This window comes from Tinamus guttatus, unplaced genomic scaffold (genome assembly GCF_059628265.1).
Source record: "Tinamus guttatus ecotype Peru unplaced genomic scaffold, ASM5962826v1 Tinamus_guttatus_pri_ptg000052l, whole genome shotgun sequence".
In the NCBI taxonomy this organism is placed as follows: Eukaryota; Metazoa; Chordata; class Aves; order Tinamiformes; family Tinamidae; genus Tinamus; species Tinamus guttatus.
The window spans coordinates 3,612,170-3,632,050 of record NW_028288586.1 but is presented as its reverse complement, the minus strand read 5'-3'; the positions used below and the strand labels follow the sequence as shown (position 1 = coordinate 3,632,050).

The 19,881-nt window shown below is 33.8% G+C and overlaps 1 protein-coding gene across 1 annotated transcript in view; it reads left to right on the top strand.

The window, feature by feature from the left end:
* The window catches only part of SLIT2 (slit guidance ligand 2), a 233,142-nt gene that overhangs the window by 203,950 nt on the left and 9,311 nt on the right, over positions 1–19,881 (top strand). The window contains exons 30-34 of the mRNA XM_088539958.1: positions 10,466–10,559; positions 12,262–12,399; positions 12,495–12,735; positions 12,973–13,103; positions 17,566–17,720. Of these exons, the coding sequence (XP_088396084.1) occupies positions 10,466–10,559; positions 12,262–12,399; positions 12,495–12,735; positions 12,973–13,103; positions 17,566–17,720 (759 nt within the window). The remainder of the gene's footprint in view (positions 1–10,465; positions 10,560–12,261; positions 12,400–12,494; positions 12,736–12,972; positions 13,104–17,565; positions 17,721–19,881) is intronic.

Below are 19,881 nucleotides of genomic sequence, written 5' to 3'. Positions count from 1 at the left end.
TCTATCTATCTATCTATATATCTATCTATGTATCTATCTACCTATCTATCTATTTTATTTTAGAGATGAGATATTTAAGAATAACTGGATCATCCATATCTAGAAGAATAGACAATATTCTATTTAATCTAGATACCCATTTGCCAGGTACTGTAATTGACAGTCTTAGAAACAAATCCCATGGCCATTAATATGTCCAGACCATTAATATGTCCAGAAAAGTTTGTTCCTATAGTTAATATTTCAGCTGTAACAGAGTCTAGGTTTATCAATTGCTGTATCCTTTAAAATGTGATCAGATACTCTTCTAGGTAGGTTGGAAAAAATCAAGCCAAAGTCACTGCAGTCCATTTTTCCTGGTTCGAAATAAAAGCTATGCTAACAGCTTTCAGATACCTGCTAAACAGTAGACAGTTGATGTGCACATGCATTCCTCTTCAGCAGATTTGCAGTTTTTTGCCTGTATTGCTCATTTTGTACTTGTTTTGTTTATTTGTTTGTTTGTTTTTTAATTTCTCTGGTTAAATTTAGACTGCTATAGTCAATAGCTTGCTTTATTCATAATATCCTAAGGAAAGGACTGTTCTGTATTAAATATCCATTGGCATGAACACAAAGGATTGTTTATATGCAATATATGTGCTAGCCTAATAAAGTTATGTGACTGTTGCATTTTCGTAGTTTCGTAATTTAAATTTGCATTTATATATTTAACTGAAATGGTAATTGTAGTACTTCTGTATATATCAGATTAGCATAAACCTTGGTAACATTTTTATTTTAATGCTTGTATTACAGTTCTGTTTTTTTTTTTTGATTTTTTTTTGATTTTTTTTTTTGATTTGTTGTTGTTGTTGTTGTTGTTGTTTCTCTCAAAATACAAAAAGGTACAGGTAACTAAGGAAATGTCAGCTACATTTCTACTTTGGTTGCTGAATAGTTTGTGCATAATTCCGAAAGGAAAATGTGATAATTTTATTGGGCCTCTTTTTTTTTTTTTTTTTTTTGTAAAAAAAAATGTTTTTTTTAAAGGCAGTACATACTTGTAATCAATGCAGAAGTCAATAGATCATACAAGTAGCCGTGAATCTTCTCAGCAGGTCTAAAACAAATCAAAACAATCTATTTGCAATCAGTAATTTTAACTGGTATTTTTTAAAAAAGAAAAGCTTTCAGATTTTAGAAGCTTATTGGATTTTATCCACACATCGCCATAAACAAATACACACTCCCTTTCCTAAACATATGGCACCAATGCCTCAACTTATTTTTTAGGTAAGTTGATGCATAAGTAGTAGAAAAAGTTAAGGTTTTTGATTCTGTAGGAGACAGTACAGAATTCAACACTAGACTATCTGTCTTGCATCTCAAGGCAGGGCACAACACTGAGATCTAAGGTCAGTCTTGAGATTAATTATAGGAAAGTGTATAAAACATTAAGCTAGCCCAGAGATCTTCACATCCTGTCATCTTTGATCTTGCATAATCATTAAATAACCTCCAGTATTGTAGATTTAGACTGCCAGTACTATGGATGCATCAGATTCTAGAAATGGCAGTGTTCAGAATATAAAATGATCTTAGAGTTTTGAAGTTGTTGATAGGAAATTTTTCTCTGCCCTATGCCCTGATGTGAAAGATAAGTAACTGAATCCAACTCTAGTATAGGTGAGCTGATTTTCATGAGGATCTTCCTAAAACTTTGGATTTCAGTATGTGTTGTAAGAGGTTAAAAAGATTTGCATATTGCTTGCTGATTTTTTTTCTTTGTTTTTTTCTGAAATGTATTATTCATTTAGAGATATCCTGTACTAGCTAAGCAAAATTAAGTTAATCATCAGGAAAACTGAGTGTATATACAGTAGGTAAAATTATTTTTAAATACGAAGATACTATCTTTGGCTCAGAAAGCCCTGAGCTGTCAGTTGCTGGAGGCCGGGATTTTCCTTACATACCAGAGGAATATCACCACAAGCATGTCCTGTTTGCTTTTAAGTCTGTTGGCGATACTTTGGGTTGTCTGGTTTCAAGATGTCACAGCACATATCTGCTGAATGTAGAAATGCAGCAGCCCAGAATTTTTCTGGGTGAATGGTTGTCTGCAAATAGGCTCTGCATTTCAGTAGCACAAGGAAGAAATTGGTTGGAACCTGTTGATCTGAAATGCAACACATCCTTCATTCAAGTTTTATTTATGCGTAGAGGACCTTCTGGAATCTCATACTAGCTCTGCAAATACAAATACCAAAAATGATGTAAAGAATATTATAGGGCAAAACGAACCCATCATGTTTTGCCTTTTCTAACAATCCCTAGAAAATTGGTACTTTTCTCAAGTAAGTAGTACAGGATTAAAAACAAGCAAACAAAAGCCTTTTGGCTTATGTTGTTACATAAGAACCAGATAACCATTTTTCCATGATTGAATTAAGTTTTATGATTCTCTCTCCAGCCATAGTTGAAAAGACAACGAATGCTATGTACACTATACTGTGAGCTTTCTTAAGGTCACAGACCTTAACTATGAAATCAACAGTCAGCATATGGGCTCAGTGGACATTCAGTGTGTCTGCCAAAACTTTGAGAAATAAACCATTTTCAATGCCTCGCTATGTCCTGCACTCTTTAACCTCGCTATTCTCTTAACTTTGCCATCTCCTTTATTTTAACTGCAGTCCGGTAAATGTCAGGCCATTATGTGTGCATCCTATAGATAACAGATGATCATTTTTCTTGCTCATTGCCATCAGTCATTAGATCACAGATGTAACTGATCCAAAATTAAAACCTTTCTTATGCCAGCAGCAACATATACTTCTTATCTTTTCTGTTTGTTTTGCTCTGCTGTAGGTGAAACTCTGAAGCTTGCTTCATTTTGCTATGTCAACCTCTCTGCTGCTGTAGTTGTGCATTAGCTTAATGTGCTATGCTGTTGTATTACAATGTAAAAAGTCTCTTGTCTCTTCTGTCTTTGTCACTGCAAGCTGCTAATCTGAATGAAGTGGAAAAAGGTCAGTTGTCTTTTAAGCCTATTTTCACTTACTTTGGTTTCTCACTTTCCTTTCCTTAAAGGTGCATGGATTTCAGTTCTTTAAAAAATGACCAAATAAATTGTATACAGATATCATGTAGAAAGCTCACTGTAAATCCTCAAATCAGGCACTTGAATCTTGCTATGAATACATGTCAGATGAATGTAATTGAAAATGCACGTTGCTGTGTAGGAGTACTTTAATACTGCCTTCATTGTCTTTTTTTCAGCCATATTAAAAATTTATGCAACCACTGATAGGACAAACAAAAGTCTTGTATGATGGTTTTCTAAAATCTTTATTTTTATCATGTTTAAGACATACCCTGGCTCCATTCTGATGTAATCTGCTTTATAACATTATGTTGCATTAATTCCTATGAATATCTAAAATATTTGAAATGACCACATTAAGCTAAATTTATGGTACAAGAAGGGTAACTGTGGAGGGTTTTGACCTTAGCTTTGGGTATTCTTGATGAGGTGTTTTTATGTTTTGTTTTGCTTTGTTTTATTTTTGAATTTCTGTCTAACACTGATCTCACTAACATACAAGTATATTGTCTTTTGGTTTTCCTTTTCTCCATTCACTTTCCAGAGGAGAGCTCTGCTTTACTATCTCCGAGCTTATATAATGATAATGTATTGATGGAGTTTCATACTTTTGAAAGGAAATGACAAGGAAACTGTATTTGTTATTAAGTTAATTTGGTGAATATATTGTGCAGTGTATAAAATAATAAAATATATCACAAATATGAAAAATATTTTCATTATCTATGAAAGAGCATGTTGGTCAAGGATGCACTTACACTATCCATGTTGATTAATGTAGACATCATTCATTTCACTTAAATTCAGAGCCTAATTTTCCTCTGTAACTGATAGAAATCGACATTTCCAGAAAGTGATTCAGACCATAGGTATTATATACTTAAAGTTAAAATTCATTTAGACAGGTTGCTGTAGTTGCATCTTATTAATCATTTCTTTGATCAGCATGCCCTAATGTTTTTCTTTCCCCTTGTTGCTTCCCTTGTCGTTATTTTATTCCACATTGTTCAGTTACTACCCCAGTATGAAACTAGTTGATTTTATAACATAGTATTTGTCCCAAGATTGATTAAAAGAAATGCAATCTCAATATAATAAATATAAACATTTTATTCTTGATCTTGCTTTTAAAACTAAGCAAATCAAGCAGATTACAGGGATTAATAGATTAAGATCTGTTTCATGAATAAAATTTGTCTTTAAAGTTGTCAAAAGCACTATTATCTACCTGTTGTCACTGATTTCTAGTAGTTTAGATAATAAATCTTTAGAATTTCTTAGAATAAATATTCAGAATTTTTAAATTAAAAATAAGATTTATTTCTATGCCCATGAAAAATAATTTTTCAAATGGGAATGGAACTGAAGGTGCTGCCATAAAGAGATTCAATTCCTCATTTCAAGTTGAAACAGCTGTTGCCTTTGTTTAATTGTGCTTGCTGGTAGTTTAAATATCTGTTTTAAATGTGATTAAAGGTCAAAAGGGAATGAATCATAAACAGTTACAGTCATTTAAATGTATGAAAAAAGGGTGAATCATAACATGTTGGAGTTACTGATTTTATCAAGAAACTATACCTCAGAAGCAAATTATCAAAGACCCAGGGGATGAGAACTAAGTACAGAACCAAAATTAAACATATGTGTATGTGAAATACACTTGCATTACTTTTCCAGATGAGCATGAATGTTATTAATGGTTACTTGTAGGATAGCTTGGTTTTACCGTTGCAGACATATGCCAAATTCTGACAGTAGTAGGAAAAAAAAAAAAAGAAAAAAGAAAAAAAAGATATTTTTAAGTATTCTCAGCATAGAGGAGCCCCAGATAAAGACATATGTTTTATTTGATATGTTCCACAACTTTCTTACATGGCCTTCTTGCTACTTTAATAAAGGAGCTGAGTTGCTAATACTTTCAATTCATTTGGTAATCAAATAAGTACATGCCTAAAATTTAAGTTTGCAAGTAATCTAATGCAAATCCTGTCATATCAAACTTGATAAATATGTCTAATTATTTAATTATACCAGGATCATAATCCTGAGTCTTGTAAGAATCATGGCTAAATGTTACAACTTGATTAGGATAAAAAAAAAAAGATGTCTCTGCTACTCTTACTTTTCATCTCTCATAGCAAAATTTTCTGTTTCACATTATTAATATAATGAAATGACCATACTGTTCTGTATTTCAGCATTAAAGGCATTATGCTGTATTTTTATAAATGCTGAAGAGGCAATATGCATGATGTCCTTAGCAGGCTGAGTCACTCACTGCTACAGTTTGATTAGGGAGTCTGAACCATGATCCATCCTTTTGATTTCCCAAGTTACCTTAAAGCTTCAGAGCTTACCTGCTTGAAGTTACTATTTCTTTGCTGTTGCCAAATTGCACATGTAAAACAACTAGCTATGTTAACTAAATAAATAAGCTCCCACCTTGCACTGAGATCTACACAGCAGAACAAAGTTAAGCAATGGTGAAAGCCCGGAAGAGTCCTACCAAGAATCTGATCCAGAATTTGTCTTTAAAATTAGTTCTGACAGACTTTTTACTTTCTTGGTTATGAACTGCATGCTGTAATTGTGATTTTTCTTTTTTTTTTTCCTTTTTTTTTTTTTTAGGCATTTTTATCTGTAGTAAAGTGTCCTTTTATTTCTGTTTTCTGAACTTCAGTTCAGCACTTTAGATACCTACCTGTGTTGTCTACTCTTCATCAAAGATAAAACTTCATAAAAATGCATCACTTTCCTATACATACATACATACATATATAAACAGCATTAAAATTTTCTTACAGTCTACTTTTCCTACAGTGAAAAGTAATTAAAGAGTCAAAGTCACAGATTTAGGTAATAATAGCTATTTGATAAAACATAAAGATAACAGAAGTTGACTATGGCAGAAGTATATGGCAGCCAAACTGTAAAGCTGGAAAAGACAAATATGTACACGTATAAAATCTAGCTATTTCAGTACTTACCAGCATGTCTGCAGTATATATTTGACATCTTTCTTTTAGAATAAGTCTTCTAGTAAAGCCTGATTATGATAATTAAAACTGATTTTTCTCTCTCTCATTTTTTTTTTTGCTAGTTTCTATTCTAATACCATATTTAGCTTTATGCTAATAACACTGGTGGTTTTAAGGTTGTTTCTTTAGTAAGCCAGCCTGTAATTTCTCGGTCAATGATTTATGGGTGTGCTCTATTCTGCTTTATCTCTGATAAAGCTCTGCTCTTCGTTCAGTAATATGAATGCTGATAGGCTCATGTTTTCTTATTTAACTGCATTTTGAATTTATTGCCCACTTATTCAAAATAGCAATGATGTAAATACCTTTTTCACCTCATTGCATTGTTCCTTGTTATTTCTTGTACAGAACTACCTGAATTATATATATATCAACAAAAAACAGATTTTTTTGTGATTTATACTATCTTCAAATCATAGGAGTGAACCACCACCTGACCTATGAATCTAGAAAGCTTATAACTCTGATCGGGTTGGTAATCAGAGATTGAACACAGTTCATCATCTGAATGTAACAGCGTTCTCTGGCTACTTAAGTTTCAAATCTAAAGACTCTCTATAGAGTTCTAACTGTAAAATCTTAGTAAATGTCTTGACCATGAAATTAACCATTCATTCGGGCTGCACTGACCATGCAGAGTCCCACTGGTTTTGGTCATACACCTTGTCAGAAATGAGACTCCATAAGTTAAGCAAGATATCTCATGGAAAGAATTACTGCTATTCTGTTTAAAAATTGGAAAAATTTAAACATTTTCATAGAATTTCTGACACTCTATCAACTGTTATCAACTGTTATTATTCCGACACTCTATCAACTGCTAATTTTTAGACAAACTGGTCTGTTGCTTATTTTTCTACATATAGAAATCTTCCACTCTTCAAAAATATGATACTTAGCCAACCCTCAGCTATCATGTTATTAGATGAAGAAAATAATTTTTGCACCTGACATGGATGTCAAGCTTCCTTGAATTGAGACATTTGTTTCACATTCTTTTTTCCTTTTTCTGAAGTATGGTTTTTAAAACATTACATTATATTTTCCAGATTAGGTAACTATCTAATATTTCCTTCCAATAAAACCAGGAAATGACTATCTCTTCCTTTCAACAAAGTGTTTCTTTCCTCTTTACCTTGTCTTAGTTAAGCTCTGAATTACAGTTATCCAGTGTACCAAAGGCGATGTTGCTGTATGAGGATGCTATTCACTAAAATACCATGTTAACATTAATTTTACTTACCTTTTCTGTATTTTTTTCCTGAACAGTTATATTTTGCTTTTATTATGTTTTCATAGTCCAACCATAATTTCAGCACTGATTCAGTGTTCAGCATTGATGATGTTTGCAAACCATTTGGCAGCAGTAGGCCTGGTAACGTAGCATTATCTTATCGCTAGAAGCAGACATTTTTCAAAGCTGTAAACCTGCTTCAGTCTCTAATTTCTAGTCTGACTCACAGCCTGTGTGCAGTATTCCCAGCTATAACTGGGAGCTGGGTATTAAGACTTTTTAAGCCTCCCTGAGCTTTTTTTGAGGTGATGTTCAAAATATAATAGGGCCATCAACGCAGGGTTTCTAAAAGGCAGTGTATTAAGAGTATTTTCATGTCTTCATATCAATATACATTGTAAGAGTCAAGATGAGAGAAAATGGCACAGGCTTCGACAAAATTCCGTAAAGCTGTTAGGCACATTTGGAATTCTTTAACAAATTTCAGAGGTCACTGTCAACAGTAATCCAAGGCATGTCCCTATTACGGACAAGCCATGGCCATTTTTGTCGACATGTTAGTACTATTCTGTACAGCCATATTTTTATTACTTGTAATTGGTAGGGGTCATATATTTTGTAGCTCTACAAGAAATATAATACAGAATATACTTTAATAGAAGATATAGATACATACATGCATACATATTTCTACCCTTGATGAATGCCTGTAAACTAGATTTTAAATAATAATAATAATAATTTTTACATGATCATGAAAATCTGAATTCTCTTTTCTCATATATAATGTGTGTATACACAGACACAGATCTGTATTGATGACTCAGATTTGTTGCTGGCCTTTTATTGGCCTTCAGCCTTTACAACAAGTTCGCAAATATACTGAACACTATCACTATATGAAGAATTACTTCTTCTTTTGCATATGTTTCTTTGAACAGAACTCTTTCAAAAGAGAAAGGGATCTGGTTTTGACTTGATTTATTCTGGGATGCTAAGAATCCCTGGCATTTCAGGATTCTTTGTGCACTGACCCAGTCGTAACGGGGCACTACCGGACTAACAAGTCTATATGCAGTTTGAAGAAGCTTTGAAAATAGAATTAAAATTCTTTGTATTAGTAGTCACCTTTGGTGTGTTGCATTTGATCTTCATTCAATTTCCTAAATATGTTGACTAAAGCACATTGTTACGGACAGTTTTCCTGACAACTAGTCTGTGCTCAAAGCCTGCGCCTTGGGTTAATTGAAAGATTTATTTGGTTCTGTTGTTCTCAAACTGGTAATGTGCTACCATTTCTTTTATTATTATTTTTGAATCATTTGGTCTGGGTTTTCTGCCAGAAGGCTGCAAAGCACTTGCCTAGCTGGGTTTGGCTTCCCTTGTAATGCTTGAAGATGCGGAGGCCCCGTGCTTTTTCATCCTTAAATATATGTTTCATACATATAATATGCAGCACAACTGCACTGAATCATTTTTGCCTGTTTTATTTTTCTTTTTATTGTTAATGTGGATTGCTGCTTAGTTCTTAAGTTTTATTTATCTGTCCATCATTTTAAACAAGTTCTACATGTCCTTAAATATAAGTACTGGAAAGAACCTCACTGAGTAGCTGGTGTAGGTATTATTCATGTTTATTCATATTAGCAGTACTCATGATATTTAGTCTTACACCCTGGTACTTAGGCACATTTGCTTTTTAACCATTCGACCAGCTACACTTGTTTTCAACTTACTATTTTCACTTCTACCATGTTAAAACACATTTAAGGCAGAGGGCAGGTCCTACGTGGTGGTAGGTGCTTAGCGAACATGACAAGGAGCACTGCAGGGTGTCAGATTGCTTATACTAATGGCATAATAATATGAGTAGCTGCAGAAGGTGTTCACACATACACATGCATGCATTGGTATGTATCCTCTCTAAAAGTGCCTTAGAAGTGTTTCAGTAGGTATCAGTTCCTCAGTTACTTATACTGCAGGCCCCTATGGCGCTTGCTCAGATGAGTAAAAAGGAAGCATCCCAATAGTCTGCTTTTCTGGAAGCAAATCTCACCTGAGTCACACAGGCACCTGCTACCACACTCCACTCTCCTCTTCCTTTCAGAGCCGACTTGTAGGTCTCTCCTGTTAGCTTAGTTGACAGCTGAGGAGGGACAACTCTACTCTTGCCATGGTTCATGATCTGCTAGACCTGCGAGTCCCTAAGTTCAGCAGACACAGGCTTCACAACTGTGGATCAAATATATGTTCTTCATACAAACGCTGCAATTAATATACCTACTCTTACGACCTAGGGATACACCTTGAGAGAGCAGTGTTCCCGATATCTTCTGATGAGCGACTTAGGGAATCAAGACATTAGATCATCTTTTCATGCATCTGATAGAATTTACTTTGGATAAAATGCAGTGAAATCATATTTTAACCATTTTAAAATATTTATGTACTATGCAGCCCATGTTGGGAATTATAGCCACTATTAGGCTTACAAAGAGAAGGGAAGTGTAGGCATTTGACATTGATTTTTTTTTTTTTTTAATTTTCACAAAGCAGTTTGTAGTAATTATGGTAGATTAACAGAAGTTGATCAGTGTCAGTGTGTCTTGTTTAAAGACTTAAAGTAGAAAACAAGTTTTCATTGCTGGGTAATTGGAATTATATAGATGCACAGTGATGTTAAAAACACATTTTTTTCAGATAATGGGAATAATTAGTTGTGACACAAATTGGAAGTTTCTGTGTAATGTGTTTAGATATAAATAAATGAAAAGCGTATTGATGGCTTGCTTGTGTTAGTGAAAAGAGGTTCAGGCACTAGTGTTTTGCTATACAGCATAGCTATGTATTTTTTAAAAAACTAAAAATGCTTTATTGCAAAGTTGTCATTTATACCCATGGATACTTGGCTGACTGAAATGAAGAAATTTCTCTTTATAAAGGAAGTACCAACAAAAATTAAAATAGTAGAACCTGTTGTTACATAATAAATATGTGTTTGTTTAGCATTAACAATTCAAGTCATAATAATTTATTTTAAAATAAAACCAGCTATTGTCGGGTCAATGTGGAATTGTAACTGAGCTAACAATGTTCATTGCATTTCAGGTGAGCTCTGTGAGGAGAAACTAGATTTCTGTGCTCAAGACCTCAATCTTTGCCAGCATGACTCCAAGTGCATCTTGACACCCAAAGGATACAAGTAAGTCTAAAATGGTCACAGATCATCTGTGTCTAACTCTCTATTTCTTCATCCTGCCCCAGTTTGTTTGCTTTTGTTTTAGTAGAAATGAGTTCTATTTTCAAAATACTAATTTCAGATATTATCAAATATGTTGGCAGAATAGGACTGTTTATTTTCATGTAGATCTACATTACTGCTTAAATGTTTCTTACTGAATTAACAGATTCCTATCCATTCCAATTTCAGTCAGATTTTAAATAGGATCTAAGACAAGTAGAGAGTTTAGTCTGCACAACATACTTTTGGAAAATTGGACTCTAGGAAAGTAATTATATTTAATTCAAGTTTATACTGTTTTCTATTATACTGTTTTCTGAATATAAATTGCAAAAGAGATTATTAGAACACATCAGAAGATATAAATTTAACGATATTCATCCTCACAACAGCTAATCTTTAATTACACAATATTTGTATTATAACTGATAATTTTTATTATAGCTGATAAAGAAACACTTTGAATTTTCTTTTAATAGACTTCAGGCTAGTAAATTTAGGAAACCTGCAGTTTGAAACTGTTGTCATAATCTGTTTTATATGAAGCGTGTTCTTGTGCCAGACCTAGGTTATCTAGTAAATTTGCACATTATTTAAAATATAACAAAAAATTTAGGTATATGTAATATTCAAATGAACGTAGAGTTGATAGTTTTCAACTGGAACACATTTCAGACTTGTTGGGTTAAAATTGTTGTGCATTATATTTATTTTCTTCATGTCACTTCAGTAAAAGTAGTTTGGTGTCTTATACTTTACTGCTTCATTCACAAATCTGCCACATTATTTTTGATTCTAGATCATAAAATAACACTCAGCCTAACTTCAAGCAGGTTTCTCAGTCATCTTTTTGATTATTCCTTTTTCCTTTTCTTACCCATATCTTTTAAAGTTTTGCATCAACTTAAAATCACTCTTGATACTTTAGAAGAAAGAAAACAAATCAGTCAGTCTAATAAATGAGAATGACTTTCAGAAATACCCCTAGCATTAAGAGTTGCATGAAAGAAAACTAACTTTACATAGTAGCTTGAGAATACACAGTTGAGTTCTCTTTCTTTTGCCAGGGAGGGCAGAGAGATAGAGAGTTTGTTTTGAGACTTCAGTTCATTCACAGAACAGCTCATAACCATGAAATTATTTATAGTGAATCCTTATAGTTAAAATTTAAGGGAAGTATTGTATGTTTAACCCCTATACTTTATAAATGGATGTGTCAGTCCATTCATAGTTGTTCAATAATTTACAAAGAAAATATCCTCCAGTGGATTATTTGTCTGGGTCTCAGCAGCTGAGAATATTGCTTATTTTTAATGTTCAGCATTACTCATAAATTCCAAGAAGAACTGTCAAAATGATTCATGAGGGCACTCTAGATTTAAACCACAAATATGTGATATAATGGCAGATAATGAGGAAGCATGTGTAAATGGCAAAGTGTATTCATTACAACATTGATTCCCCATATAACAACATGATTAGGCTACGTGCGATCTTTACACACACAGCCCCATCCATTGTATTACTGTCCATAGTTTTAACTATATTAGAAAATTTTTTTTCCCTTGTGTTTTAAACAGCTTAAGAGGTACCTAACTGTATCATAAGTGTGCAGTATGGTAAAAAGTCACTGTGGTATTATACTTGCTTTCCTATTTTCTAGGTGTGATTGCACACCTGGATATGTAGGTGAGCACTGTGATATTGACTTTGATGACTGCCAGGACAACAAATGTAAAAATGGAGCGCAATGTAATGATGCAGTTAATGGATATACATGTGTTTGCCCAGAAGGATACAGGTGAGAAAGAGCTGAAGATACTAAGAGCAAGTATAGCTTTCTTATGTCAAAGTCACAAGTTTCTTGGAAATACTAATTTTTCTGTTTGTATCTAGTGGCCTGTTTTGTGAGTTTTCACCACCAATGGTTCTACCTCGCACCAGCCCTTGTGATAATTATGAATGTCAAAATGGAGCTCAGTGTATCATAAAAGAGAGTGAACCAAGATGTCAGTGTTTATCAGGCTACCAGGGTGAGAAGTGTGAAAAGCTGATCAGTATCAACTTTGTGAACAAGGAATCCTATCTACAAATCCCTTCAACCAAGATACGCCCCCAAACCAACATCACTCTGCAGGTAAAAACTCTGCATTGTGGGCTGTGATCTACAAAACCAAGAAATGTCTCTTCATAGTGTGGAAAAGTAGCCAAAGTTAGTGCTTTACTTAGAGCCTTATGCTCTTCACCTGAATTTTACAGTGAAATAAGAGATTTTACCAGTAAATTCAGAAATTGACCTAATGGAGCATTTGATTTATTTAATATTTATTTTAGCGAGTAAATGTTTCTTTTCTTTTATCTCTTTTTTAACTAGATTGCCACAGATGAAGATAGTGGGATCCTGCTGTACAAAGGCGATAGAGATCATATAGCAGTAGAGCTGTACCGTGGTAGAGTGAGGGTCAGTTATGACACAGGATCTTATCCAGCCTCTGCTATATACAGGTGAACCCAGATGAAACATATTTTTAGCAGAAACAAAATACTTATTAATGCCTTGCAACAAAGTCACATTTTCCCAATAGATAGTTAAAGAGAAGATATACAAATGTAACACGGTGTTAGACTTTTTGTGGTGTAAAACATACTGCCAAAATGCATGATTTTGCTTGGAAAATAACACGCAAAGCTGTAGGAAAGATGATACATTATTTGTTGAATTAAAACTGACTGAGAGAGCGCTTTCAACTGAGATTTTGTACATTTGTGTTCTACTAGAACTCACACGTGGAAGTGTTACTTTTTTGGAGGGGGGGGTTACTGTCAAATGATTTTCTAACTGCAGAGTGAAGTGCAGAACTTCACTGCATAAGCAGAAATGCAATAGCATTCATGGTTTCTCTTCTCTTCTGCTAAGCAGTCATAAAAAGTGGGACTTTTCCCTCCCTGGATTCTGCAGAGAAAACTAAAAATTAGATTTTGATAAAAAGCATTACCCTTGGCAAAGATACAGGCTTTGCTTCCAAAGTCTTTAAGAGAAAGAATCCACATCTGCTTTTAGAGCTTTTTTTATTTTTGCATTTTTTTCAAAGTCACATTTCTCTAGTTCTGTGAAAGCTTACTACCTTAAAATATCACCTGAATTTCCAAGGAGGTTTTGATGTCACTCTTCTCAAACAGATTTTGCAAGAGTGATCAAAAAGACAGCAGGCCTCATTTCTTTTTCTTAATCTGTTTGCTACAATTGGTTGCCAGAATGGTTGCTACAAAATAACTTTCAAAGATAAAAGGGAATATTAAAAAAACTCCTTGAAACTTTTTTTTCTGTATTTACACCTTTATAAAGGTGTATAAAACTGCAACTAATATATGCTTACTTGCTGAAGATTGTAGAAGTGACACTGTTCTGTATTCTATAAGAGATGTTACTTAAAATAAATGACTTCTAGAACCAATTGCGCCCAGACATCAATATAAAATAGAAAGGTTAAATTTATGTAGCTGGGAAACAGGGCTAAACTTTGTTAGGTAGTAATACCAAAGGAACTGTGGATTTAGTAGATTACTAAAAGCACTTCTCAGAAAAAAAAATATATATATACATATGCCTTTAAAATATAATTGTTTAGTAGAAACATAGGCTTTGCACTAAGCATCTTAAAATTGTTTCTGTTTTTGGAGGAAGTATGTATTTTATAATGATTTGTTTACAATTTCATGAAATGTTTTGAAGTGCAGAAATAATGTATTTTAATTATATAATTTTGCATTTATAAAAAAATAAGATGTGATTTTACAGTTTACAAAGGGGTAAGGTATTCAACAAAACATAAAAACAAACGAAACATTCACTTGTCTTTTTCACTTACTATTCAAAATAACATTTTTTCTATCTTGGATTGTGCTAAAAATTAAGTTTATAGTAGATTGTCCTGTTTATCGTTGAATTATATTTTTTCTGATTTTTATTTTGGCAGGTTTTTAACTGTTTATCTGTAAAACTGACAGTTCTATGTGCTTTGAGAAATGAAAACCAATAAGAATCAAGATAATTTGAAATTTTAAAGGTTTTTTTTAATCTCTTGTTTAATCCATTGAGAGAACTTTTCCCAATTCAAAATGTTTATTTATTTCTCAACTATTCCCCACATTTTCTAGTATTACTCAGTAATATAATTCACACTTTTCCATTTCCGTTTTCCACATAATGGTGTGTTATGTTTTAGCTGAGAAAGATGAAGAACACAACAACGTCATTTTAACACTAGCAAGTTTATAGCAGATAACAGAGTAAATAGTTTGCACACTCAGATGGGAATTTGCTTACAGTAAGAAAGTACAAAGCCTGCAAAGCTGTAAAGCCTGTAGAGGTGGTTGTAGTAGCAACAAAACACATTTATTAATCGATGATTTAATCATGAGGATAAATATGGAGAATGAATAAGAGCAGTCTAGCTGTGTAGAGTGGAGGAGAACTGCTTTGCCCATGGGAGCTGGCTGCTGAAAGGACCATCGCTCCAAAAGCTCTGAGAGTCAGTCTGAGCACAGAAGTGAGATCATGGCGCTGCCAAGACCAATACATAAAATCAATTATTTGGAGATGGATGTTTTCAAAATATTGGTCCGCCTGGGTTTTGTTCTGTTTGAACATCCAGTTTTTTGGTGTGTTTTCCCTTTTAGTTTTTTTTTTCCCCAAACAGACACAAAAAAACGTTTTTCATTCAGAACATTAGTTTTCATCATTAATTTATTAGAAATATGGGAATGTTTGTTCCTAAAATCTTTTTCTTCTACAGAGTCCCAGAAGTTTTAAATCTTTTTTTTTCTTGCAGTTTTTCATTAGGATTCATGCATTCAGTTCTTAATTCTCTAATGGGAAATGGGCTAGTAATGTAAGTAATGTAAGCACATTGGCAGGAAGTATTGCACAGATACGCTTTGTGCTTATTTCTCCTATAATTTAAAACACCCTTACACCTTACATCCCTACCTAGGAGGGCTCATCTTTCTGTGTATTTTTGCATTCTAAATTTTTGCTTGTGGAGCAGTTTAAAATAGCAGCTTTTAATAATCACTTCTAACAGATACACATTCCCTTTACTTGTTATTACACATTATTTTACACGTTATTTTTATACATCCCTAGAATGACCTCTTGCTATAAACATGTGTGTTCTATGTTGCTCTCATCCTTATTATTATGAGAAAGGCAGTTTCCTTGGAGCAAGAACATAATATTCGGGTTCCTTATTCACTTAACTCATATTCATTTTTATTTCTTGGAACAACTTTGTTCCTGGAATCATCACAGTGTGCTAAATAAATTAATCCTGGTGCTTGAAATAGTAGACAGAACTCTTAATACCTTGAATAGACCTTACTCGTTAGGAATGGTGGTCTCTGACCTTTTCCTTTTCCCATGTGGGCTGTGGACATTACCCTCCTGCCTTCCCCCAGCAGTGTTTATTCTGCCCATGTCTACATGGCTCTGTGTTTGTGCTTTTGTGTACAGCTGAGTTGATAGAGCACATACATACAGACCTTTCACTGGCAGAGAGCTCAGTCTGTCCCCAACTGCTGAGTGTAAATACTAGGAAGCTCCTTAATATGTCATTGCTATAAATGACAGTGCAAGTGCTTCTGATCATTTCCAGGAAAAAAAGAAGAGCAGATAAGTTAGTTAAACTTTGCTAAACATTGCTAAACACATCCTTAGGTAATTTACTTTATTTCACTGTCAGAATTAGGAAGCTAATCCACCTAAGCTCTGCTGCTTTCATAATGAGAAGAGCCAACTGTCTGAATGACTGTTTCCAGTCTGTCTCAGGATAACATGCAATGGTTAGCTTGAATAAATTTTTGCCAAGTTTAAGCTAACTTAATTGATGGAGGTCTGAAGCAAACAGATCTTTTTATGGGAGTGGCTATTGAGCCTGCTTCTAAAGGTCTCTGCACTACAGCTTGCTGTCAGGTCCTCCACACAGCTGGATCCTCAGCTCGTCATTCCCCAGTGGGGAACAGGCTAGAAGTAATGTAAACAACAAGATATCTCTTGCATTGCATTGAGTAATAATATCCTTCCTTCTGTGGTGTACTTAAACTGTGCTCAGTTGAAGAATTATCCTGATCTTAAATATCTACATTTGCCATGTTGATATCGAGGCTGGTAAGCACAGACAAACATTTCTGGAGCTTGTTGTGGGGACTTGTCCCTGCACACCATAAGCCCCCCACGTTTGGTGTTTTTTCACCTCTATCTTCATGTCTTGTGAGTAAGTAGATGGATATGGTATACTACGCAATGGGAAAAAAATACTGCAATAATTCTCTGTACTAGCCAAAAGCTGAATACACAGATAAAGATATATAGAGAACTAAAGAAATTACTTCAGTGCTAACATTAGTGTAGTTGTCTGAACCAATCACATGACTTCATCTGGCAGGTCTACAATTAGATGCAGCCTCAGGTTCCGTGAAATGACAGGTTTATGCAACACTGGAGTCAGTTCAGAACTTGCAAGATATGTTAACTGAATACTGTGCAATATCTACGATACACATGCTTGCATGCAGTACACAGAGTCAAATAAGATTTTAAATAAATTTGATTTTTTAAATATTGTTGTTGCATAGGAACTCCAGACTTCTTTTTGCCTCCTAAATGCATCTCTATTGATGTTTAGAATACAAGCAAAGCTAGTTCATGATTTGGTGGCAACAACTTTGAATGAGAAAGAGCTATGAATAATTAAAATACATATTATTAATAGAGTGTTACTGAAGGGATATTATACTGTGTTAGCTCTTAAGCATGCATGAACACCTTTTCTTAAAACCTAGTTTTCAGGAAACTGCAGTCCTGGAGAAGTTCTATTTTGAAACTATACTGTTTAAAGAAAAGATTATAAAACCTATTCTAAGCAGAGCATAAACTTCTTAAAATTAATATTAATGTTTATTTTTGCAGCGTGGAAACTATTAATGATGGTAATTTCCACATTGTGGAGCTGTTAGCCATGGATCAGATTCTGTCCTTGTCTATTGATGGAGGAAGCCCCAAGATAATTACCAACTTGTCTAAGCAGTCCACTCTGAATTTTGACTCTCCACTATATGTAGGAGGTAAGAGCATTTTACTATTTCTTACAGTCAACATCATAACTCATTTAGTTTGGTAATACACACTGAAAAACACATGCTAAGAGACTCATTCACTGAGATAACACCTGAAGATAAAATATCAGCAGGTGGTCTCAGTATTTTCAGTTTTAACTACTGGTGGATAAATAGCAATAAATAACAACACAATACTTGAGACAGTTAAAAAATGAAACATGTATAGCTCATCAAATGTATCAGTTGCATTTTTATCAGCAGAGACATGATTCTCACTGTAAAATTTTGAAACATTTTGTAGCTACTGCTACATGTTTTTTTATTATGTTGAAGAAGTTTATTAAACAGGCATTCTCCGATGTTTAGTTACCTGAAGATTTAGTGATGCTTGTTCCATGAATATAGAATACTAGTACTGTATTTTGGTAATGTTTTACATTTCTATTTCACATATATCTGCAGGAAATTATAGGAAGGTATAAAGCCATGAAGTATAATTTCTCTTCAGAGGTCCTATTGCTTAAGGGTGGTAAGAATTGTGACGTTTGGTAGGAAGCAAACAGACTGGAGGGTTACATTACTTTGCCTCACAGTATGTGTCAGGGACTTGGGTTTGTGGGTGGGTTAAAAGGGTGCTTGTTTTTGAGAAGAAGTATTGTTCATTTCTCTAAAACTGATAGTAGATAATTTTGTGGAGATAAATTATAAGGAACAATTTTGATCATTTGCCCCAGTTTATTCTGTGGAATAAAGGAGGAAAGCCCATTCTTTTAATTAGCATTCTCTTTTGAACTTTTGATGGCACTGCATAACCTGCTATTTATCTTTAAACATTCAAGCTCTAATCAGAAAATTCTCTGAGCTAACATTGAAAATTTTGGTCCACAACAGAATGAAAACGACTGCTGGAGATGCATAAGATAAAGCAAAACACAGTAGACATATATTCAATTTCTCAACTTTTCTTTTGGATTTCTGTTTGTCTATTTATTGTCTTTAAAGTACTTGAGAAAATCACCTTTTACACTCATGTATTTATATTACCCACTTTTGAAAGTCATTCATTTTTTTCTTTCCCAACTGTGTCTAAAATTTTTAGAGAAATTGATCACACATTTCCATCAGTTAAGAACTCAAATTCTCACTAGGATTTTATGCAGTATTTCTATCTTTGCCAAAGTCTGAGTTTGACACCTATATCATCATATAGCTTACACTTACACTTCTCACCTTCCTGTTAAAATGGCATTTCTGGTAAGCATCACCTCAGCTGGCAGAATGAATGAAATTCAGATTTGACAGCAAGCCTCTGTATGGCTTTTTCTCTCTCTCCTCTTTTTTTTTTCATGCTTTTCCTTTTTTTTTTTTTTTTTTTTTTAACACAGTTATTCTTGGGTCATAATTTCTGGGGTTGGTTAGGAAAGGGTAATTTAAACTTATTTTTGCAAAAAGTGGTTTAATCAATTCAGACTTTTTTTTGACATTTTTCCTAACTGTATGGCTCTCTTGTGAGGTCAGACTACATATACTAGATATTTTTCAGTCTTTCCAAAACAAAAGCATATTATAAATCGCATTGAAAGCCCTTTATAGCTTCTGTTGAGAAGTCTAAAGGGACTGTCTGTTTCTTCTCAAAAGCTCTCCAAAAGGTCACAGACTTCACTGATATTTCACATTCTTCTGTCAGAATTTAGAGCATATTTTACTAGGGTTCAGCTGAGAATGGCACTTTGTTTCATGAAAGTTCCTACTTCTGAAACAGGTAGGGCATCTACTACTTTGCACTTGCACCTGCTTCTTCGCGGCAGCTTATAAAGTCAATACTCACTTGGCACTGTCGTTGTATGACTGGTATTTAGTAGAGCTCTTATGTTGAGCAGTAGCTTGGTTACTTACTTTTAGTCAGATTCTGAGACCAAAAGGTTAAAGAAAGAGAGAGGAGGAAATACTTTCTTCATGAACAGAAAATAAGAATGGAAATATTTGTCTGTATGATTTCTATTGGAATTCTTTCTGAATGGATGCTGATTATCTAAAAATATTGGTGAAGAAAATCAACAGCATTTGTAGATCCTTTGCCTTTGTAACACTTCCTTTAGGGGCTAGAACTAGCATAAACTGTATACACCGAAAGCCTGTGTATATGCTTACTTTGTTTCCAAATGCC